This window comes from Mus pahari, chromosome 13 (assembly GCF_900095145.1).
Source record: "Mus pahari chromosome 13, PAHARI_EIJ_v1.1, whole genome shotgun sequence".
In the NCBI taxonomy this organism is placed as follows: Eukaryota; Metazoa; Chordata; class Mammalia; order Rodentia; family Muridae; genus Mus; species Mus pahari.
This window is the reverse complement of record NC_034602.1, coordinates 94,771,290-94,796,471: the sequence shown is the minus strand read 5'-3', so window position 1 is coordinate 94,796,471 and position 25,182 is coordinate 94,771,290. Positions and strand designations below refer to the sequence as shown.

General features: G+C 37.9%; 1 protein-coding gene across 1 annotated transcript in view; it reads left to right on the top strand.

Moving 5' to 3' along the window:
- Positions 1–783: 783 nt before the first annotated feature.
- Positions 784–25,182, top strand: part of Hfm1 (helicase for meiosis 1) — a 79,568-nt gene continuing 55,169 nt past the window's right edge. Inside the window, exons 1-11 of the mRNA XM_021211113.2 lie at positions 784–845; positions 4,205–4,302; positions 7,803–7,915; positions 8,771–9,074; positions 15,528–15,790; positions 16,040–16,087; positions 22,086–22,156; positions 22,544–22,676; positions 23,445–23,596; positions 24,373–24,450; positions 24,657–24,812. Of these exons, the coding sequence (XP_021066772.1) occupies positions 4,232–4,302; positions 7,803–7,915; positions 8,771–9,074; positions 15,528–15,790; positions 16,040–16,087; positions 22,086–22,156; positions 22,544–22,676; positions 23,445–23,596; positions 24,373–24,450; positions 24,657–24,812 (1,389 nt within the window). The 5' untranslated portion in view covers positions 784–845; positions 4,205–4,231. The remainder of the gene's footprint in view (positions 846–4,204; positions 4,303–7,802; positions 7,916–8,770; positions 9,075–15,527; positions 15,791–16,039; positions 16,088–22,085; positions 22,157–22,543; positions 22,677–23,444; positions 23,597–24,372; positions 24,451–24,656; positions 24,813–25,182) is intronic.

The window sequence follows — 25,182 nt, the reverse complement described above, 5'->3', positions numbered from 1 at the left end:
CGTGTTTTATGCCATCTGTGTGTATAACTTGTATGGCGGGCAAAGCTGCCACTTGAGAGTAAAGTCAATAGAAAAAAAAAGCACTTTGTATGCTTCTTTTTATATACACGCTAAATAACAATAGATATTTCAAATACAGCAGAGATCTCTTTGACGTTTTTAAACATACACTTTTTCTAATTGTACCGTTAAACAACGAAACACAATGTCAATGTCTGCTTAAGGGAAATAGAGTGTAGAAAGAAGAGCTGGGGGCCAGGCATAGGCATGCTGTGGAAATAACGTGATATTTGGTATCAAATATTTACATCAGATGTATTTCTTGACCTCTCTGGATAAAATGTTTAAACTCAGTCTTGTAGCTCAACAGTGACCTAATGGGTGCCAATTTTTTTTTTTTCCCCGAGACAGGGTTTCTCTGTGTAGCCCTGACTGTCCTGGAACTCATTCTGTAGACCAGGCTGGCCTCGAACTCAGAAATCCACCTGCCTCTGCCTTCCAAGTGCTGGGATTAAAGGCCATTTTAAATTAGACACTTAAAATTACTCCTTAGGTAGTAAGAAAACGGAGGTTCCAGGGCTGCGGCCTAGCTAAGGCCCGGCGGGAGAGGACCCCCAAGGTAAGATATTTATTTAAGGATTAGCGGTAAACTGATCAAAACCAACCACACATCTCTGAAGGGGACTGGGGGCTGCCGATCCATTCCTAGGCGTTTGACTAAGCTGGGCTTGGGGGGCGTTCGAAGGGCCGGTAGATCGGCGCTCGATTCAGCGCCCCCCCACCCGGGCAGGTGGCTGTGGCCTGGGCGGGTTGTGCGCGCCTCGCGTGGGCGCGTGGGCGGCTCGGTGAGCGAGAGGGAGTCGCGTGACGGGGACGGGCGCGTGAGGGAGGGACATGTGAGGTAGCGGGAGGGGACGCGTGGGGTGGGGACCACCCGGCGGGGCAGCCCGGCCTCGGGCGCCTCCCACGCATTCCCGTCAGGGCTGAGGCCTGAGGCTCGCGGCGCGGTGAGGGGGTCCGAGGCGCGGCGGGGAGGGCGCGCATGCGCGTCGCCTCTGCCTCTGCGGCCCGCCCGGAGCGCGCCCGTCCCGTCCGACCCGCACGGCGGTCGGTTCTCTAGTCCGCTGGCCTCCCCTCGCGCTCACTTGTGGTGCGTGGCCCCGCTGGGCCTGGGCCTCTGCACGGACGAATGATGTCTGACGAGTCGGTAGTTACGCGTGGACGTCTGCGCTTCTGACAGGAGTATTCGTTGTTTGTTTGAGACAGGTCCCCCGCTCTGTAGCCTAGGCTATCCCTGCCTGGCTTCGGTCTTCGACCTCCCCAGTGTTGGGGTTGCTGTTGTGAGCCACTTGCGTCTGACAAGTATGTTTTCAGATGCAAAAAATTATTAGGAACCCGCTGTCCAGTACTTTTATACAAGTAAAAGATCATAGAGAGTAAGATACTAAGGTTGTCAGAAATACAGAAAGGTGTGTGTTACTTCTACAAGCAGCAGACCATACAATACAGGTTGCAGTGTGGACTCTAAAAATACTTGGGGAGATATTACTTATTGAATTTTGCACTATATTTCTGTATTACACGGTGAGACTTTTTTTTTTGTGTGTGGATGTAGCCCAGGCTGACCTTAACTCAGACTGACCTTAAATTGATCCTCCTGCCTCCACCTTCCCAGGCCTGGGCTATAAGCTTGTATCACTATGCGAGGCTCTGAAATAAGAACTTTGTGACAAATTTAGAATATCTAAACCTAAAACTTTAATTAAAAGTTATCACCTTACATCAAAATTAACAACGTTTATTTTAGGGACTGTTTTTATAAGTATTTATTTACATCATGAAAATTCCAGATTCACCATCTTTTAGAGTCTTCAGCTAGAAAAATCAAAAATTTAAACTTAACTGGGGGAAATCAGTTGACTAAAATTGCTTTATTTTGAATTATAAATTGATTGTTAGTACACTCATTCCAAAATGAATTTTTATTGGTTATCTTCTCTATGCCAGGAACTGTTCCAGGTTATTGAAACACATTAAGAAGAAAAAAAAAAATCCCTTTTTTGCTTTCTAGGGAGAAAGATAAACTAAACACACAGTAACATTTACATTTGAGTGTATTAAAGAATGCTAAGAGTACAAGATGGAGAGATGCACAATATTAGATAAAGAGTTTTCTCCCCATTGGAGTACATCAGAATTAAAATATATATGTGATGATTTTATTTGGAACTAAAGTTATACCGACTATTATACTAAAACCAGAAAAATGTTCTTGCTACTGTGTGTATGGGAGGTCTTTTTGTACAGGGTAACATTTAAAATTAGTTTTAATTTGTCGTTTCATTTTCTTTTAGAATAAAGCATTAGATCATACATGTTAGTATTAAGATCAATTTAATTCTGAGGTAGCACAGCTATAGAAACATGGTTTGATGACTTTTACTTTATTAACCTTTAGTTGATTAAAATATAATCCTGAATCTAGACAGGAAACATTTTGCAACTTCTTGGACAATACATACAAAGTTGATTAGCATAGTCTTTTTTTTCAGATAACTGTTTTCAGTTTTAAAAAAATGATTGATTTATTTTATGTATATGAGTACACTGTAGCTGTCTTCAGCCACACCAGAAGAGGGCATCGGATCCCATTACAGATGGTTGTGAGCCACCATGTGGTTGCTGGGAATTCTGAGCCATCTCTCCAGCTCCCCCCACCCCATAACTGTTTTCAAATTCTGAAATTGTTTGCATAAATAGATGTAAAGATCTGCTAGTGTATTTCTGATTGATTCCCTTTTACTTTCTGCCCAATTTTTCTTGGCCTCTGCTTATCATGTAGTCAAGTTGTTTTAGACATTTATAGACTATATTTACTTGTTTTCGTTTTTGCTATTTCTTTTTGTTGGTGACTGGATGGTTAAGAAAGTGAGAACAACAACTAACCAACTAACCAGACTCCCTCAGAGCCCCAGGGACTAAGCTACCAACCAAAGAGCAAGCATGGGCTGGTCTGTGGCCCTGCTCCATATGTATCAGAGACTACCTTGTCAGGCATCAGTGGGAGGGGAGGCACTTGGTCCTGTGGAGGCTTGATTCCCTAGAGAAGAAGTGGGATTGGGTAGCTGGGTGGGGGAGCTCACTAACAGAGGCAAAGGGGAGGAGGGATGGAGTGGGGTGCTCATGGAGGGGGGACTGGGAAATTAAGAAAGAAAGACATTGAGAAGAGAAAGATAAATATGGGGTGGTAGACCAAATAACTAAAACAGTGAAAACCCACAATATTCAGGTTTATAAGAAGCATCTTGAAGTGGTTGCAGGATTTAGCCTCTCTCCTGTGCATTTATCAAGAAGTGCTCTCGCTGGGTGGTGGTGGTGGTGCACGCCTTTAATCCCAGCACTTGGGAGGCAGAGGCAGGTGGATTTCTGAGTTCAAGGCCAGCCTGGTTTACAAAGTGAGTTCCAGGACAGCCAGGGCTATACAGAGAAACCCTGTCTCGAAAAAACAAAAAAACAAAACAACAACAACAACAACAACAACAAAACAAGAGGTGTTCTCGATGTAGCCTCCCTAGCCAGAGCACTCCTGCATGTGTTTTTTGTCTTTATTAGAGAAATCTCTAATACTGGTGACTTATTCTAACTTGCTAATGGGCTTGTTGCCATGAGATGGTGCTCTTGTAGTTGTTAAACTTTTAATTTCTGTCCTGAGGACAAGTTTGTAGTGTATCATCTATCATATAAGAAATGGAAATGTAATTTTTGTTTTATGATTTGTCCATCTAATTTCATTCTTTGACCTATAGAACACTTTATTATGCTTCAGAATTTAGAAAAATAAGCTATAGTTTGATGTGTAGTGGGGGTGGATAATTGAAATGAAAAAGGAGCAAGGTATGCTTTTAACCATGGTGAGCCACACACTGAAGGATGGAGTAGAATTTGCTAGGTGAGGAAGGGAAGTATGTTCTAAGCTTTGGTACAATTTTAAGAGAAAGACATGTGGGAAAACACAGGAATGAACAGCGAAGAGTATACTCCATTGCTAAGGCATTTAGAAATTTACAGAAGACAGAGTTCAAAGAATTGTCTGTGACTATATTTAAGAAAGCACTCTGGAAAATTAATGATTTTGATACACTTGTCTAGAAATTATATTTTAGATTCCTGTAAACAAATACAAACCACCTTTTTTGTATTATAGATTTCAGACAAGGTCTGTTTTTCAACAATGCCGAAGTCAGATGATTGCTTCTTTTCCATGGATAATTTGTTTTTCAGTAGCCCAGATGAGACTGAAAAGTAAGTATCCTTACTATCTAATGCACCACTTTCAGTTTCATAATTCTAAGGACCTTTAATTGTTTCAGTTTCACAAATTATTACCTAAGATGTTTCTAACAGTAATGATGACCACCACAATAGTAAATAGAGAATACATTCCATGCCTTTTCTTTCTGTTCAAAGATATTTCCTTTATTTTGCTTGGAACTTTGTCCTGCCTCACTCCCATACCCACATATGGACGTTCTACTATTGATTGATTGATTGTAATTTTTATTGATACCATATACCAAGTACTGTTTCAGGCAATAGGCTTTACATTCATTTAACACCCAGAACAAACCCTACACTTCCTAAGATACCTCCGTAGGTTCTCAAAGATTGTCTTCTTCCTTTTTTTGTACAGACTCCATAATAATTCTCATGGCCCTTGTGCAATACATACACTTAGACAGATAATAGATAAAAACAAGGAAAGAAATAGATAAACCTGATAATCCATCTTGAGTGTGAACACCTCTGGGCTTTATTTCTACTTAAGTCAGCAGGACTTAGCACAGTGCTTCTTACACTTAAGTATGTTGTTCAAGAAATGCTCGATAATTTAATTCCTTAGTTTTTAAAATATAAACACATCCAATATTCTTATTCAAATATTTAACATAAAAACAATCTACCCACAATGAACTTTTCTGGTTTATGTCTCACTGCTTTTATGCTTTTATGGTTTTATGAATCTCATACTCCAGGCAATCTCTACAGACTGTCTGTAAAAGTACTGTGAACTGTCCTAGCTCCGTCCTTGCTTGTTTGCTGTAGTATTTTGGCATCAGCACTTACTTTCTTCCTGCTGAAAGAAGGATCGAATCCCTGAAAGCATCCTAAGCCCCTCCCTTAACATGAGAAGCCACATCTGAAAGCTCATTGCACAGATATGCCTGTCATTCCCTTGAACATGTTGTCACTTAGGAATTAGTCACACTATGAATGGCCTTTCACACGTGTGCATTCAATCTTGACCATAGCTTTAATAGTTGAAGTAAAAGGGCTTTTCAGTCTTTTTTTTAAAATCCTTTCAGTGCCCAAACAATATTTGATATTTGAATGAGTAAAAAAAAAAAAAAAACAAAACAAAAAACAAATGTTTTAACAGGGCAAAAAAACATACAAAATTTAGAAGAGAGCAAGCCACCCGTGAGAAACACCTGACTGACATGTACTCCCTGCTGCTGTGGCCTCTGGCATTAATCTCCATTCCTACCTCTGCTTCCCACCTGCACTGAGTGTGTCATCACACCTGGCCTCCAGCACAACGTTGGCCCATTCTGTCTCCCTTCTGGAAGCTGTGGTCTCTAGGACTTGTGGAAGCATAGTATGTCCTGGTGGGATGATATAATAGAGTAAACTTCACCTTGTGACAGGAGGAATACAAAGGGACAGGAAGAGGCCAGTATCTCAGTATTTCTTCAGATCCACACCTTAGGGAGCAAACTTATGCCTGGGACTTTTACCTATAAAAGTTTCACATTCTCCTAACCAAAGCAAGCCTTGAACATATGGGCCTGTGTGGACATTGGACTGATTCATTTTGTCAAGTTGACACAGTTTTGAATAGCCTGAGAAAGGAAACCGAGTGAGGAATTGTCTAGATTAGATTGGTCTGTGAGGATGCCGTCAAGGGATTTTCACAAGGCTTATATGAGATAGGAAACTCACCCTGAAGGAGGGCAGCACCGTATCTTGGGCAGGGACCTAGACTGATTGAAAAGAAGCTTTGATTAGAACAGTAACAGTAGGAATGTAAAGAAATAATTAATTTAAGAATTATTATAAGGGAGATTTGGGAAGACCCGATGTATGTCTGTATGTAGTAAGTAGAAAATATTGTACTGTTTGGGTTTTGTTGGTTAGGAGATGGTACCTTTAGGAAAAAATATCATAAGGATAATTTAATTTTGTGAGGAGACTGAGTAATAGAGCTAGATGTCGGCTTGTAACTCACTATCTTCTTAGATTTTTCTGAAATAGTTCCTGTGCAAAAAGAGGCACTATACTTACAAAGGTCTGCCTGCAGGATTTGCCTCTGACTAGAGTCTAAGAACTTAGCCTTCAGGAAGTTCCCCACCATTAACTATATTAGTGGCTCACTGTGCAGAAAGTGTTTATACCAGTAATAGGACTCAGGCTGAAAACCTGCTTCTCCTCTGGAATCTGGAATTCATGTGTCAGTTAGGGGTACTTATGTGATTAGTCTTCAATTAAAACCTGTGGACTGAATCCCTCCTGAGCTTTATTCCTTGGTAACACTCCATGTATCTTGTCTCAGGTCATGACAGGGAATGCAATATTGGAAATTTGTATATGGGGTCCTCAGAAGTTGATCCTATACCTACAACTATGCACTGAATCTTATGACTCGTTCTGGCGCATATTCCTGAGAGCCTTTGATATCACCCTTACTTTCAAATGTTCTGCCTATTGTTAGGCAGTTTGTCAAATGTAAATAATGTGCCATAGTTTTTTATTGGAAAATATGGGCATAGTAGGTATGTGCTAGGTTATAAGAGGTAGAAAAGTAAGACTGTCACTTCAGAAAGCTTAGCCTCCTAAATTTTTTTTTGAGGGGGGGTGGGTTTTCGAGACAGGGTTTCTCCGTATAGCCCTGGCTGTCCTGGAATTCACTTTGTAGACCAGACTGGCCTCGAACTCAGAAATCTGCCTGCCTCTGCCTCCCGAGTGCTAGGATTAAAGGCGTGCGCCACCACGCCCGGTTTAGCCTCCTAAATTTAAAGAGGAGGAAGAGGAGGAAGAAGAGGAAGAGGAGGAAGGAGGAGACAGGCAGTGGCAGCAGCAACCACCAACACTGGGACTTGGCAGTAATGATGTATGGTGCTCTTTCTTCTCAGTTACATTTCCTGTATCCCTACAATTTTTTTTGTAGTAATAAAAGAAAAGAAAGTTTAATTGGAAAAGAAAAGTTTAAGCGGTGTCATTTAGCAGTCACAGCTAAAGGACAGGGAGGGTAAAGATGCCAACTTGGAGCAACAAGTTATTGTAGCCCTTAGAAGTTGTCAGCTTCTGTGACTGTCTTGGGTTTTCCATGATTTATGAATAGTTCTAGACCAAAAATATTTCTGTTAGAGCATTACTTTTTAGTAGGTATAGGAATAATCTAGAACATAGTAACACATTTACATGTTGGTAACCCATGTTATAGGTGAGGTATGTCACAAATAATCTGTTTTATATTGTAGTTGAAATTCTACAGTTTGAGAAGAAGATGAAGAGGAGTTTTAGCCATCATTTAGGTAGTGTTCTTCCGTGGCAGTGTCATCAGTCCTGTGACACATGGAAACGATATTGAGAGCATTAACACACAGTGATAAAGCAAAACCATGACAGAGATTTTGTCTATGGGATGTTTGTCTAAGAGTTTGCATCTGAGTAGTGTTTAATAAATAAATGTTTTTTGATAGCCCTTCCTTATTAACATATACTCACATTTGTATTTTATATAGCTTTCCAGTTAAGGAAAAATCACCAGATTGGTTTCTCCCTCCAGCTCCACTGATTTCAGAAATTCCAGATATTCAAGAGTTAGAGGAAGAAATTGAAAGTTATAAGCTATTAGGTAAATTGTCATATTTCTTGTGAAGCCAAACTCATGCAGTTTATATCAGCATAAAAATCTGACATATTAAACTATCCTTTTTTAATAGAATAAAAGCCTAAGATTTGCATATGCCTATCAAATCTCAAGATCTAAACATTCACCTTCTCTACAAACATGTATATTTACCTAGTGCATAATCACTACCACACACTTGTTTGTACACATTTACCTAGTGCATAATCACTATCACACACTTGTTTATATACATTTACCCAGTGTATATTCACTACCACACATGTGTTTGTACATAGTTCATAATCGCTACCACCTTGTTCTTTACAAAGGTAAAATTTTCAGAAAGCCATAGCTCTGAAGTGTTAGATTCAGAAGATTATCTATAGTTTGAGATAATGTTTGGCATTGTCAGGTTAGTGCTATAGCAGAGCGTGTGCTTATAGCACACAGGAGGGCCTGCGTCATTCCCCATACTAGAAAACAGTCTCCCGAGACAAGCATGCTCAGTGCATGGTTCTTGTAACATTCGAAACTTTAGTGTTTTATTATGACTCATGCTTTATATGTTTGCCTATTTTAATTCTGTTAGTTACTTAGTATGTCTGTGTATGGGGTGGGTACTGTCACTGTGTTTGTGTGGTCAGAGAACAACTTGTAGGAATCAGTTCTCTTTACCACGTGGGTCCTGGGAATAGAACTCAGGTTTTCAGGCTTGACAACAAATATTTTTACCCACTAAATCGTGTCACTGACCCTCTTTAGAAATGTGTAATTGAAAAAAATTTATCATTATTTAGAAAATTTGTTTCCATTAAGAATATATAATAATTAATAATCAGTATATTTCCCCCCCCCCAGGAAAAGGAAAGATGCCAAGAATGTTAACATCAAACTTGAAGATCATTAATGAAGACACAAATTGTATTTCACCAACACAAAAATTCCATTTTCCGTGTAATGTACATGAACAGGATTACCTAAATTTAGGAGGATCAAATAACAATGAAATGTCACATATAGCTGGGAAGCTGATATATGGTTCTTCTCAGAAGTATAAAAATCACATGGGCAGTAAGAGTCCATCTGCAAAGAGTAGTCCTGGTGATACAAAATTAAATAATGCTACAGAAGACAGAGAGGGTACATCAGCATTCAAAAACAGGTAACTAAGTTAAATAACAGTCACTAATCTAATCTAAATATTAGGTGTACACTGAAAAGAAATATACTAGGAGTTGGATGAGAGGAACAGTAACAAGAAATGTTTATATGAGTATCAGACCTGGGATTCCACTCATAGGAACCATAGGTTCTTGTCCTTCAGGAGATTAAAATTTACTGTGAAGGTATGGATAGTGAATAACTAAAACTAACTCATTAAATGTTTTATAATGTGACAGTTATTTTAACAACAATTATTGGTAGAGCAAAGAATCTCAAGCTTTTCTTATCAGTAACTTTTTTTTTTGTTTTTCAAGACAGGGTTTCTCTGTATAGCCCTGGCTGCCCTGGAACTCACTCTGTAGACCAGGCTGGAACTCAGAAATCCACCTGCCTCTGCCTCCCAAGTACTGGGATTAAAGGCGTGCACCACCATGCCCGGCTTCTTATCAGTAATTTTTAATACTAAAGTTTACTGAGGAATTTCAGTTTTTGTTTAGGTGGGTTATGTCTACTAATAATTAGCCATACTGAAAGTTAGAGCTGAAAGATAACATAAAACAATGCTAAACCCACTTCTAGTTGCCATAAGTCTGTGTACACATACATACATACAATCATACATATATACATACATATGTATACTGTTGGTTTTATTTTGAGACAGGATCTCATTATGCAGGTCTAGGTAAAATGGTCTTCCATTTTACCTAGGTAACTATGTAGACCAGCTTGAGCTCAAAAGTACAGAAATCTTGCCTTTACCTCCTAATTACTGGCCTTAAAGGCATATTCTGCCATATTTGGTTCTAAGTAATATATTTTTGGCTACACTCCAAAATGACCCTTTTCATAAATCAGGTGAATAGATTAACAGTAAAGTGACAAGCCAGCATGGGCAGAAACTAAGTATGTATATTATATGTTCTCACATGTGTTAGCTTCCTACTGCTGTTAACATACCTGAGAAAAACAACTTCAAAACAAACAAACAAAAAATCTTACATTAGCAGGCCAATCTCTTGGTTTTGGGAGTTCCTATGCCATAGCCTTCTGATAACTGGGATTATTTTAGGTTACATTTATGATTGTATTTTTTTAAAAAAAAATTTTTTCTCTTATTTTTTTGAGATTATAATAATGTCATTTCCTCTTCCTTTTCTCCCTCTAAACCTTCACATATAGCCCTCCTGTGATGGTTTGTATATGCTTGGGCCAGGGAGTGGCACTGTTAGGTGTGGCCTTGTTGGTGTAGGTGTGTCACTGTGGGTGTGGGCCTTAATACCCTAGTTCTAGCTACCTGGAAGGGAGTATTCTGCTAGCAGCCCTTGGATAAAGATGTAGAATTCTCAGCTCCTCCTGCACCATGCCTGCCTAAATACTTCTGTGTTCCAGCCTTGATGATAATAGGCTGAACCTGTAAGCCAGCCCCAATTAAATGTTGTCCTCATAAGAGCTGCCTTGGTCACTGGGCCTGTTCACAGCAGTAAAACACTAACTTAGACACATCCTTATTCTCTTTTAAAAGCATAGACTCTATTTTCATTAAATGTTGTTATGTACATATGTATGTATGTATGTATACACACACACACACACACATATATATATATATATATATATATATATATATATATATATATATATATATATATTCCTAAATACATAAGTGCAATCTGTTGAGTCTGATTATGTTAGTTGTATGTGTTTTCAGGGTTGGCCATTTGTTATTGGATAACCAGTTGGTGTGCTCTTCCCAGGGAAGACTATTTGTCCCATCCTTAGCATTCCGTGGTTGCCTGTAGTTCTTTGTATAGGACTGAGGGCTCTCGGGCTTCTTTACCCCCTGTATTAGTCAGGGTTCTCTAGAGTCACAGAACTTACGGATAGTCTCTATATAGTAAAGGAATTTATTGATGACTTACAGTCTGCAGTCCAAATCCCAACAATGGTTCAGTAGTAGCTGTGAATGGAAGTCCAAGGATCTAGCAGTTGCTGAGTCCCACACGGCAAGAAGGCGAAAGAGCGAGAGCCAGACTCCCTTCTTCCAATGTCCTTATATGGTCCCCAGCAGAAGGTGTAGCCCAGATTAAAGGTGTGTGCCACCACACCTTTAATCCCAGATGACCTTGGACTCGGAGATCTCCCTGTCTTAATCTTCTGGATTCAATCACCACTGTGTCTCAAGATCTCCATACCAAGATCCAGATCAGAAACTTCTGTCTCCCAGTCTCCAGATTAGGTTCACTGGTGAGCCTTCCAATTCTGGATTGTAGTTCATTTCAAATATAGTCAAGTTGACAACCAGGAATAGCCACTACACCCCCAAATCCCTGTTAGCATGTGTTGTCATCCTTGTTCAGCTCATGTTTCAGCAGTCATATTTGTCTGATCTTCCTAGGAAACATATCCTACAAACAACAAACTCCTTGATCCTCTGACTCTCACAGTCTTTTCTTACCCCTGTTGCACAGCATTCTCTGAGACTTAGGTTTGGAAGTGTTTTGTAGATGTAGCCATGGGAACTAGACTCCACAACTCATGATTAGCTGTATTTTTCTGTAATGTCTCAGTCTGTTCTTGATGAGGAGTGAGTACTACCTTGATGTGTGGGCATAAGGGTTGACAAATGTTCTGAATGGTGTCAGGGTTGTGCTGGTTTAGGAAAGTGGCAGTTGTAGGTTCTCCTCTAACAGCCATGACTTCATAGCTCTGGGTAGTTGGTTAGGTTTCCTGTAACAGCATGATTTCTCTTCTGGTGAGTGGGTCTTACAACCAGCTAGAGATGTGAGACATCATGCCATGCTGGTCACTGTTGTGGTGCATAGGTGTCACAGCTGGGTACAACTGTTGGTTACTTCCCTCCTGTGGGAGTGTGCATGGCACCTTCTGGCAACCTGAAAGCTAGTACTTAGAGAGGGAAACTTCAGGTCAGATTTGTGCCTGTCTTTGTTGACTTTACCTCCTCTAGTTCTTCGTCTAATCACTTGTTTTTCTCTGCCATTCATACTGCAGTAGTGGTTATTTTAATACACACAGGACTATCAGTATTTTTCTGTTTCCTAAAAGGATCAGAGTTGAAGAGATTGTTATTTAAGTGATTATTACTGTATTTTCATATTGAGGTTGTGCTTTGACTTCCCGTGCCATATTATATGAAAACCATTAACTATAAAAAAATGAAGAAATAAAAAATAAGCCTATTAGAATAATAGCAGATTTCTCAATAGAATTTTAAGTGAGAGAGCATGAAATGAATCATTTCACTCTCTTAAAGTTACTGAGGATACAGATTACTATATCCAGAAAAACTGCCTGTCATAATTGATGAAAACAAACTAAAAAACCCTATGCCACTAAGACAGCACTTTATAAGATACTTAAAGGAATTATCTAGATATAGAGAAACAAACACATCTATAAGGTTATAGGAAGAAATAACACCAGGAACCATCATTAAGTAAATGAAGGATAGGAAATCACCAAATACCACAAATCAGCAAAATGAAAGGAATTAATGCATGTTTTTCAATAATTAAATATTAATGCCATCGATTTCCTAATCAAAAGACAAATAGACTAGATTTAAAAAAAAAAAAATAATCCAGAGATGGGTGTAGTGGCATGTGCCTTTAACCCCACCCAGCACCTGGAAGGCTGAGGCAGGTGGATTTCTCTAAGTTCAAGGCTAGTCTGGTCTGCATAGTGAGTTTCAGGACAGGTGGAGCTACATGGGATGACCCTATCTTGAAAAACAAGCATCATCATCACAACAGTAGTAGTAATGGTAGTAGTTGTAATATGGGAAGGAAAGAAAAGAGAAACAGCATCCATTTGGTGCCGTTAAGAAATGCACTGTACCGTCAAAGGCAGGTACAGTCTTGGGGTGAAAGGACAGGAAAAAGTATTTTAAGCAAATGGAACTAAAAAGCAAAAAGACATTACCTTTCTAAAATTAGACAAAACATTTCAAATTAAAATCGGGATATAAAAAGATACTTCTTATCAATTAAGGAAGCAATATATCAAGAAGATATGATTCTAAGCATAAGTTTTATACATTGAACATCAGTGCACCCAGTTTCATAAAAGATTACTGGATACAAAGAAACAGATTAACTCCAACAAAATAGTAAGTATGTGACTTCATTATTCTACTCTCACCAATAAATATGTCCTTCTAACAAAATATGAACGAAGAGTCATCTGAGTTAAATGCCTTCAGAGACCTCATAAACATCTACAGAAAGTCCATGCAAACACTGCAGAATATACATTGTCAGCAGCCAATGGAACAAATGTATAAAAATTTTAAATAATTCCTTATATTCTATCTGACCACAATAGAATAATTGCAAATCAACAGCAAGAGAAACTAAAGAATACATACAAATGCATGGAGACCGAACAACACATGAAAGAGCCTGAGTCAAATGAGAACAACCCCCCCCACCACCACCAAATGCATGTGAAATGAAATCACAACACACCCAGGCCTGTGTGACACAGTGACAGTGGCCATGAGACGGAGGCTTATAGCTCCAGAGATAGCCTGGAACCTCAGTACTCAGAGGCAAAAGCAAAAGAATCACTAGATGTTCAGGGCCAGGCTGGGTTGCATGGCATGTTCTAGGCTAACCAGGGCTACACAATGAGACTACTACTACATCTCAAAATTAACATGAAAACTAGATTTCAAGTAAACAGTGATGAACCTTAGGGCCAAGGAAGATTCGGTTGACTGGGAACTATACATGTGAACGTAGATGTGTCAGCATCTTCTAGCACAAATGGCATGCTTGATAATACTATGCTTTTCCGATGGTTAGTTTTGCTAGTTAGTAATACACTCTACAAAAGGCACCTTCCGTGTCTGGTCATGGCCAGGGATCTCCCTAGAGAAAAGACACAGACAGACAGGCAGATACACACAGACACACACACACGACTGTGTTAAAGACAAAAGTCTGATTTTGTAACCTAAAAAACAAACAAAGCTGAAAATGAAAAGAAATAATTACACAGCTGAAGGCAAGGTATGAAAATAGTAGGAAAATCTGTCTTTTAGAGTGTCAGTTCTCAGCCTGTGGGTTATGACCCCTTTATGGGGGTTGAATGACCCTTTCACATGGGTCACCTAAGACCATAGGAAAACAGGTATTTACATCACAATTCACAACAATAGCAAAATTACAGTTACAAAGTAGTAACAAAAATAATTTTATAGTTGGGGTTCACCACAGCATGAGGAACTAGCTGTATTACAGGGTTACAGAATTAGGTAGGTTGAGGACCCTCCTTCCATGCAGTTGTTTATAGACTTGTCAGTGAACTTGTCTGCTTTCTAACTTCAAACTCAGAAAATGTTACTTCCTTCTCTCCTTCTTTCTAGTTCCTTTCTTACAACTGTGGAGATTACATGCATGACTGCCTTTTCTCTCTCTAACTACAGTGAATCATCCTCAGATTGCCCTCTGTGTTCCTTTTGAATTCATCTACAAGGCCAGGACCCTACAAAAGGGACTCTGCATCCTATTTTAACTCAATCAGAGAAACTGCTGTTACGATTTATTTAGTGAGTCCCCTACCTCAGCACTTGGCTGACTTTGATCAGTTTTTTTTTGTTGTTGTTGTTGTTTTGGTTTTTCGAGACAGGGTTTTTCTGTGTAGCCCTGGCTGTCCTGGAACTCATTCTGTAGACCAGGCTGGCCTCGAACTCAGAGATCAGCCTGCCTCTGCCTCCCGAGTGCTGGGATTAAAGGCGTGCGCCACCACACCCGGTTTCATCAGTTTTAATTAGATATTTGTTGCTGTGAATAAATTACTCCAAAGCTTACTGGCTTAAAACAACAGTAAACTTTGTTAGTTTTAATGTTTTTTAATGTGTTAGGAACAAGCTTGAGCCTGGGGTCTCCCATGAAAAAAGCATAATTGGGGTTTCACAAAAGGCCACAATCAAAGTCACATTGTATTCTTGGTTCACTTTTGTTAACTACTCCTTTTGTCTGTTAAGTTGGTGTTGACTTTGTCAGGAACCTTCAGTGCCTCTCCACATGGGCCTCTCCAGGGTTTAAAATGTGTTTCCATGGAATGCTGACTAGCTCTCTGTAGCATAATCTATCCAAGAATCCTTGAGGAAGGGAAAGTGTCTTCATGAGCTTATAGTATTATCAAGCATAGCTCAGAATTACCTGCTTATAGTACTACTTACTAGAATGTATGTAGTGACACAGGTCAGTTCTGGCTTAGTGAATCCGTTTGTAGATCATAAACGACTGTGACTACCAGGAGACAAGGACCGTTGGAGCCAACTTGGAGACAGGCTGCCACAAAAACTTAGATGAGTTTTAGGAAAATGATAAACTATAGTAGTGGGTATTTTTAAGAGAATAATTTTACACTAGTTTTTGAGCAAATGTTAAGAGCAGAAAACCTGGTGGTGTATTTGTCTCAGACTTTCTAGAACATGTGACAATGTACATGACTATGACTATGCTGATGGAAGTTTAACCTTGAGTTCTCATATCAGCTCAGTGAAACTTACCCAAACGAAAATAAGCAAAGAGAATGCATGGACCTGTAGCAATAGTAAGCAGAAACGTCAATATTCTACAAACAAATTCAAAGCAAATGATGCTTTTTCTGCTTCTGGAATTGGAAAAGACATAGTCAAAGCACCATCATTTTCTGCTGCATCTCAGCCTCGTGATATTCAAGGTAATTTCTTATTTATTTGCCTATTTAGTTAGTTGCTTTTTATGAAAATACAAACTAATTTGCATTTATTAGCATAAAGAATACAAAATAGAGTAAGTTCTCTTGCCATGTGCAATTTATGCTTTTCCTTATATGTTTTATTATTTTTAGCTCTATCTTTACATTTTTAACTTACCTCTCAGTAAATGTTATACAAATTTTATTGGAGCTTTTTTATGGAAAGCATTTAAAAATCCATATTTTTTTTAGGCATAATTCCAAATGGCTTAGGTTCCTTGAAAGCTGTCACAGAAATCCGTATCCTTTATTTTATAATAGCTACTTTACATTTATGAAGTCATATATTTCAAGATTTTGTTTCATTGTACTCTTGTGTGTTTACTTTGGGTAGCATTGAAAAAGATAGAAAAATAAGTCTTGGATCATGTAAGAGATATACTATGAGCGTCAGAGCTATTCCAAGTGTGGTCTGCAGGCTTTCTAGTTTATGAACTGTTTTTAGGCTATGATGATATAAACACTGAAATCAAATTTGTAGCCTTGGAAGAACTTTGATATATTGACTTACATACAAATACAGATATAAACCAAATAAGGGAAGTCTAAGCAAATGCAGCTTTTTGTGGATTTGAGGACATTTTACTAACTAATATTTTAGAATGAACCTCATTTGAAGTTTATGAAAATCAAGTTTATATATCTAGACATTTCTAATGTGACTACTTGAATGTATTCATAATATTCTTGTAATAATACTCCTTTTACATATACAAAGAAGGAAAAGAATTTCAGATAACTGAGTAGTGTCTCAGATATTTTTCTAATGCTGTGATAAAACACCATGACCAAAGCAATAAGCAATTTACAAAAGAAAGCATCTACTTTGGCTTACGGTTTCAGAGGGTGAGGAGTCCATCATGCAAGGGCTGAGTGGCAGCAAGCAGTAAGCATGTTGGCTGGAACAGCTAGCTAAGAGCTCACATTTTGATCTGCAAGTAGAAGGCAGAGAGCCTGAGAATAGCAGCATTCTTTTGAAATCTCAAAACCTATCCCCAGTGACATACCTTTTCCACACTTCCTAATCTTTCCCAAATGGTTCCATAAACAGGGAACCAATGTTAGAATCCAGTAAAGCTAGGCTGGCATGGTAGCCTGTAATGGAGGTAGAGTGTGAAGATGGAGTCACCAGAGCAAGCTGACTAGCCAGCATAGCCTGAGATAGTAAGCTCCAGTTTTAGCAAGAGAGCCTGCCTCAATATACAAAATAGAGAGCTAAGGGAAGACACCTGAGGTCAACATCTGGGGTGCCACATACATATGTACACATGTGTATTTGCACTAGTAGAAGAGGAACATAAGAAATAGTTCAGTAATAGGCAATTAACCATTGTCTAATTAGACCTAAATGCCCCATCTCTAAGGACTAGCTTCTATAGTACCAGAAAGTACTACTCAAGATTCCGAAGGAGGAAGGCAGCCAGCCATTACCCATGACGCCTGTGAACTACATCAACAGCTAGTGTGGTATGATAGTCTTAAGGGTGCAGTAGTGGCATGTATACCTTGGAGCTACAACAGCTCTCTAATTGGACTTACGATCCTCTCATAAGAGAGAAATCATGCTGGTACTGGAAACATAACTGACTGCTCAGTAATAGTGAAATCACGGATCTTAGAGGAGACCCTATAACTACCACTTCACTAAGCCAGCACAATCCCTGACACCATTCTAAACATTTGTCCTTTCACCTACAGATAAATGTAGTTTTTATCCTTAACAAGGAAACATCTTTGTAATAGAGTCCATTACAGAAAACCACAACCAATCAAAATGCAGATAAGTGGAGTTCAATCCCAATGGATACACTATAAAACACTCCCACACCTAAGGCTCAAAAAACATTGCAAAAGAGGAGGCATAGACTGTAAGAACCAGAGGATCAGGGTATTGCCATGAGAGTGTGTCTCCTAGTAACATTGGAAACTATATGTATAAAGTTTGGGCAACACAACTACCCAAACATGAGGTGAACAAGAATGATATCAGTAAGCATGTGAACACAGATAAGGAAAAGTCCAGGAGGCCTCAACACTACAGGAAGAACTATGGCAACTGAGGGGAGCTGGGACCACATGGTTGTTCTGTGCCAGTCAGCCCTGAAAAAACAGGTCCAAGTAACATTGTATGGACTGAGTTGGTTACACCTTAGAATATAATATGTATGTTATATATTATTGTACATTATATGATATAATATGCATATTCTATGGTTTTATATATTTTATAATATAATAATTATATACAATAATATATAACATTGTATTATATTGTACAATATGTATATTATATTCCTAAACATATTCATGGAAGAACAATTAGAGAAAAAGAGGTCATGAATTTAAAGGGGGGCAGGGAGGAATAGATGAGGAGTTGGAGGGAGAAGAAGGAGAGAGAAATATAATTATATCTCAAAAATATAACTAAAACCTTTACCTGGTTATCTGTATGATTGGGTGTTCTATTGTTGGAAGCATTTTGATGGTTTAAAGCTATCCTTTGAAGAATTTTAAGGATTTTTCATGTTACAGTAGTACATTGATATGGTTCTATTATTTAGATGTCATTGTTAAGATTACTGTCTACAGTTGTTCACATTGGTTTATTTTTTAACAATATTTTTAAAGATTTATTTATTTTATGTATATGAGTACACTTGTAGCTTTCTTCAGACACACCAAAGGAGGGTATTAGATGCCATTACAGATGGTTATGAGCCATCATGTGGTTGCTGGGAATTGAACTCAGGACCTCTGGAAAAGCAGTCAGTGTTCTTAACCTCTGAGCCATCTCTCCAGCCCATTTTTTTTTAACAATTTAATATATTGTCAAATTCTTTAATATATTGTCAAATGATCTTCTGTACTTTGTTATTTAAAAGTATGTGTTCAGAGTAAAAGACAGAAGAGTTTGTGGATTGCTTGGACACATGTATGTAACCAAGGTCTTTTCTACTGGTTCTCCAGTTCCTAAATAATGACTCTGAGACTTAGTTATATATGAATAAATGCCTGGGTTATAAGCTTGGGCATGTTCCTCACTAGCTTGTAACTATAACCCATTTATTCTATTTTATGTGTGCCATGTGGTTGGTTACTTCTCCTCAGTTTCATATGTCTGTCTCCTCACAGTTTGGGCAAACCTCTAGCATATTACTGTTTCCCAGAGTCTGTCTTCTGTCTGTGTCTGTCTGTCTGTCTCTGCTGGAACTCCTACCTTCTATTTCCTGCCGTGTGCTAATAGGCCATCAGTTTTTCTTGACAGGTGATGCTTCCACATAGTTTCCTAGCCAGGCAGGAGGCTAAATCCCTGTAAGAGAGAGCTAGTACAGAACCAGAGCTTCAGCACATGCCAGCACACAAAGACTCCCCAGAGCTGGGCCTGATGGGTTCAGCTCCCAGCAGGTGCCTACGGCCATGATGAGGTTTGGCTCTCACAGAAGGACAAACAGCCCAAAAGCTGGCAAGGGCATCCTGCTAGCCTGAGCAGAGGGGGCCAGAGCTAGCCACCATAAACATGTGCTGGCCTGAGGAGCTTGCTGAGGCACAGGAACCTGGAAGAATGGCTGCCTCCTCAGAGTCTGGGCAAATCTCTTGAATATCACTATGTCCCAGAGTTCCTCTCTCTCCTGAAACTCCCACCTTCAATTTCCTGCCTTTTGCTCATAGGCCATCAGGTTTTTATTGACAGATGATGCTTTCACACAGAACACAAGAGATTCTCTTTACACTTGCTTACAGACTCTCTTAGTATTTGACTCTAATTAGATCCTCAGGACAACACCAGCTCTTGTCAGACGTCTCTGGCTCAGAGCTGCGGCCTGCAGTTGTGCCGGCAGACATCCTCCAGGATAGCAGATAAGGGCAGCACACTGCTGAAAGCTTGTGGGACAAAAGACACATTTGGTTTTGAGTGTTCACAGTGATAATAGACGATGCACCTACCAGCTGAGGTTTATTGTGCACCAGGAGACTGAATCTATGTCTATTCTGTTTCAAAGATTCATTTTTGTGACTATAAATTGATGTAGAACATCTAATGAGAGAAAAGACAGCATGAAAGACCTCTCTTCGGCTTATTATAAATAAATATTTTATATGGAAAACATTCCTTGAGGGAAACTGTTATTCTTTCAAAAGCTGATTGACTGTCAAACTCTAAATTTTATTTTTATTTTGTCACATATATATTTTTATATATGTGTTTCAAATATATTTTTAAAGTTTTTATTTTCATTTGTGTGCATATGTGTGCCTGCTTGTCTGTAAATATTATGACATACTGAAAGTAAAATGAAGTAATAATTTAGAAATTAACTATATGGTTTAATAAGTGCAAACCTACATTAACTTAGGCACTGTTGTGAGCTTGCAGAATATACCAATTAAGAAAAGAATAAATCCTTGTCCTTGAGTTACTGTTCTTGCGATGGAAGTAGGGGTGAGTTAGATCTGAATAATTGCAAGAAAATTTAAAGGAGAATGAAATTAGTACTGTTGGAATTGAAGGCTCAAGATACTGCATTTAATAAAATAAACAGGAAAGGCCCTCTTACTATGGTGAGACATAAGCAATAAGGTGCAAGAGAAGGAAATTTGAGAGAAAAATGAAGCTTAAAGGCTGAGGAAAGATGTCATGGCAGGTACATGGCCAATGTTTCTGAATAGTAGAGTTCATTATAAATAGAGAAGGAGAGTATGAGGTTAAAGGTCAGAGGATCTGAAATCAGAGCAATAAAGGCTCATAGGAGATTGAAGGGAAAAAGTTGGGAAATAGGAAGTAGGGTCTTGTAGCCATTTCTTGGAGGGAAAGGGGGAAATTTAGACAGAGAAGTCATATAAATCTGATGTAAAAGTTTTAAAAGCATTACTAGAACAATACTTGAGTACTTAAATACCTTATAAAATAGTTGTTAGACAACCGTGCTTTCAAATATATTTTTTAATTTTTAATGTACTTTTATTTGTATGTGTGTGCCTGTATATGTAGGAACTCAAGGGTCACTGGAACTAGATCACAAGGGTTTGTGAACTGCCTGCTGCTGGTGCTAGGATAGAATTTGGATTCTCTGCAAGAAAACAAGTACACTTAACTACTAAACCATCTTTCCACCCTCTAATAAGCTCTAAAGGCTTCAGTGATAGAAACTCATTCTTTTTTGGAGATTTCTAGATCTAGTAATATATTTTGCATATAGTGGTAATGACTGTATGTGATCAATTGCAACTTCATAAGAAGACTGCCATTAAAAACCCCTGAGACTGGCAGCAGTCTCACTTAGAGCAGTGGCTTGCCACCTACCTAATGCTGGACCCTTGAATACAGTTCCTTCTGTTGTGGAGACTCTCAACCACAACTGTTGTGTTGCCACTTCATATCTGTAATTTGCTTCTGTTATGAACCATAATTTAAGTATCTGTGTTTCCTGATGGTCTTAGGCTACCCTATGAAGGTGTCATGACCGACAGATTGAGAACCATGGCTGTATAGACTAGGCTAATTAATTACTCTTTGTATCTTATTATTATCTTTAAACTTTCTAAAAGGGGAAGGGTGATCCAAGTTCATCTTATTAAGCAAATATGCATAATGAAGGGATTCAAGATTAACTGACCAGAAATACATTTTCACTAATGAAATGCAGCCCAAATCAGCAGCTAATTATTGAAAATTTGAGCACTAAAGAAAATATAAAAATTGAGTGTCTTAGTCAAGACAAGAAAAGAACAAACTAAAAATAGTTCTGATTGCCATGTCTCCATATATTCAGATCTTCTTCATTCTATTTAACTCTCAAGTTACATCCTTTATGTAATCTTTTGTTTTCCCACAGGAATTTTACAAGTTCTTTTTAGAATAAAGGAATGTGGAAACAGAGTAGAATAATTTCCATTTTTTTATTTTAAAAAGTCTTATTTGTATGAGTATTTTGCCTATGTATATTACCACATGTATACCTTGTGTTTGAAGAGGTTAGGAGGGGGTATCAGATCCCGTGTAATTTGAGCCACCATATGAGTACTAGGAATTAATCCCAGGTTCTCTGCAAGAACAAATGTGCTTAACTGCCTAGCCATCTCTCCAGCTTCCATCTATTAACTCTTAAAATGCTTAATTAATAAGATGCCTTATTACTATAAGATACTATGAGAGTCAATAGCATCAAAACCAAAATTTCAAATTAAAAGTAAACATTTTTAAATTCTGAAATATTTAACTCCTTAATGTTATTCTAAGCGGCAAAATTTAGAAGTATATTCAAAGAATTCCCTTACTTCAACTATATACAATCCAAAGCCTTTGATGATGTAAGTATCTTACACTTGTTTAATTATCTTCCTCTTCTCACTAGCTGTGGTCTTGTATGCCTTAAGAGATTGGAAAATGCCTGTTAAGTGAGTGCATGTGAGTCATATGGGGGGTTGGTTTGTATTTATTAAATTTATAAGAATTTCACTGAAGGGTAAAGGGATGACTTTGTCTTAGGACCAGCATATCTTTTTGACAGAATCGTACGTTATGAAAAAATGTGTTGTTCTTTAGGTTGAGATGTCTAGAGCAGGACTACACGTAGGAATCAGAGAGGTCAACGTGCTTGAGCCAGTATTCCTAATCTTCTTAAAGCACATTTTCTAGAAAATAGAGCATGTATAAATAAATTCTATATATTTATAATTGGTTCAATTTTATCTCAGCTTCTTTACACAGATAGGAATTTTGTGATTTGTGCCCCCACTGGTTCTGGGAAAACTGTAGTATTTGAGTTAGCGATAACAAGATTGTTAATGGAAGTACCATTGCCATGGCTAAACATGAAAATTGTTTACAGTAAGTATATATTATAAAAATTATGATTAGTTATAATCAAAGATTGAAGTAAAAACAATGTTATTTCAGGGCATAGACAGTATGATTTGGTATCTCATACATTAAAAACATTACTTAGTTATGGTGCTGTAGACTAAACCTGTAGACAGCACTTTACCACTGAGCACTACTAGCTGACAAATTCTCCCCACACCTTTGTTTTTTCTTTGTGTGTATATGGTGCTAGACATTGAGCTCCACACATGCTTGGTAAGAGCTTCACCACTGAGCTATAACTCTAGCCCTCTGCACGTCTTAATAAAGACATGCCACAATTGGTTTCATCTCTTACATTAAATTTCTAGAGTTGCACATAAAAAATAATATTTGAATCAAGGATTTGAACTTTGCAAATAATCATATATTTTACAATTTTAGAAATTTACATAGAAACATCTATTCTCCTTTTTTAGGTGTATATTTTGTAAATGTCACCAAAATAGTATATGCATACAATTTGAAGAAATAATTAATCACAACGACTTCTCATGAAAAGCAATAATCACTTGCTGCTCCATCTCTCCCATTTTTAGATTGCCTGAGCAATCACTTATGTTTCAATTTTTAGTTCTTCTTGGTGATTACTTTTATAGCTTACTAAGTTTGTATTGTTAGTTTTTACTTTACCAATATTACACAGTAATGTGTGTTTTAGGTTACTTTTATTAACTAGACTTAAAAAAAAGTTTTAAAATTACACTGGTGTTCAAAATAAATATATTATTTTAGTGGCACCAATAAAAGCCCTTTGTAGTCAGCGGTTTGATGACTGGAAAGAAAAGTTTGGACCAATAGGCTTGAATTGTAAAGAACTTACTGGTGATACAGTAATGGATGACCTGTTTGAGATTCAGCATGCAAGTATAATTATAACAACCCCAGTAAGTATTATTTACATCTCATTATTTACTTGAAAATATTTGTCTTCATTCAGAAAGATTATTAAAAGGAAACACAAAGCACAAGCATGTATTTTCAATGTAAACAAAATGATAAAAGTGCTAGTATTCAGGAAATGAAGAGAATATCCATAAATAAAGAGATGGACGAGAAACCACGACATACGTGAACAATGAATAAGACAAACCAATTTGTAATTGTGGATAGTTTATAGTCACATTTATCCATTATATTCATTTGTCCAAGTATGTATTATAGGAGGAGTACCTTGATAGGCTTAACAAGCCATAATTAGCAGCCCAGAGAGGTGGCTCAGCAGCTGAGAGCACGGCTGCTCTTCCAGAAGACCTGAGTTCGAGTTTCAGCACTGGCATGGTGGCTCACACCATCTGTAACTCTAGTTTCAGGATGTCTGACATCCTTTTCTGGTTTTCATGGGCATGCATGCATATGTAGCATAGACATATGTTCAAGCAGAGTATTCACACACATAAAATATGAAAAGATTGTGACCTGTGGTTAAATAAATACATATATGGTTAAATAATTTTCGAAGACTGAAGACCTGGTGCTTTAAGACTCTTAAAATCATTCAAGTAACTTTTAATCCTCATCTCTTTGTGGAGATTTTCAAGACTCAACCAAAACATTGCCCTTTGTTTGTAATATGTCTGATAAAATTTATCAGTGTCTTAATAAATAATTTAAATACTTATGGTTTCTTGTTAGATTAAACTCCTTGTATTCTTTTCTGTAGGAGAAGTGGGACAGTGTGACTAGGAAGTGGAGAGACAACTCTTTCATCCAACTGGTTCGACTGTTTCTCATTGATGAGGTAGTAAACACGTTCACTTTCAGAGATAAACACAGATGATATTTAAAAGGTTAGAAAGAAAAGACATTTTAGCAAAATAATGTATTTAGTTCCTCAAAATGTAAAATGCTTACTTTTTCAAGGAAAAGTATTAATATTGTGTATTTTAATTGATTAAATAAATTTTTAGTTTTATACCTAATTTTTCTCTCTTGATTTCTTCTTAGGTGCATGTTATTAAAGATGAAAATCGTGGTCCAACTCTTGAGGTTGTAGTTAGCAGAATGAAAACTGTACAGTCTTTATGTAGGGCTTTAGAAAGTGCCAGCCCTGTTCCAGTGAGATTTGTAGCTGTCTCTGCAACAATTCCCAATGCTGAGGATGTAAGTCAGAATTTTCACCTGCTTCACTTTTTATTATTTGTGGGATAATTAGTCAATTTGATCTCAGAGAAGATGATATTTCCTGTTGGTCACTTAATAAGTTTAGTAGGAAAGTGTATGTAGAAAATTATTAGTGCCAGATTTCGTTGACATAATAAAGTTACAGCCATAATATTTGATAACATTTAGTAAAATATTTTCAGAATAAATCTGTTATTTGCTTTTATCTAAAATTCCTAGTTTTACCTACATCAGGCACCTTATAACTTAGCTAGTAACAAAGAAAGAGAACTTCAGACCAATTTCCCTTATGAATATTGATGCAAAAATACTCAATAAAATCCTCGCAAACCGAATCCAAGAACACATC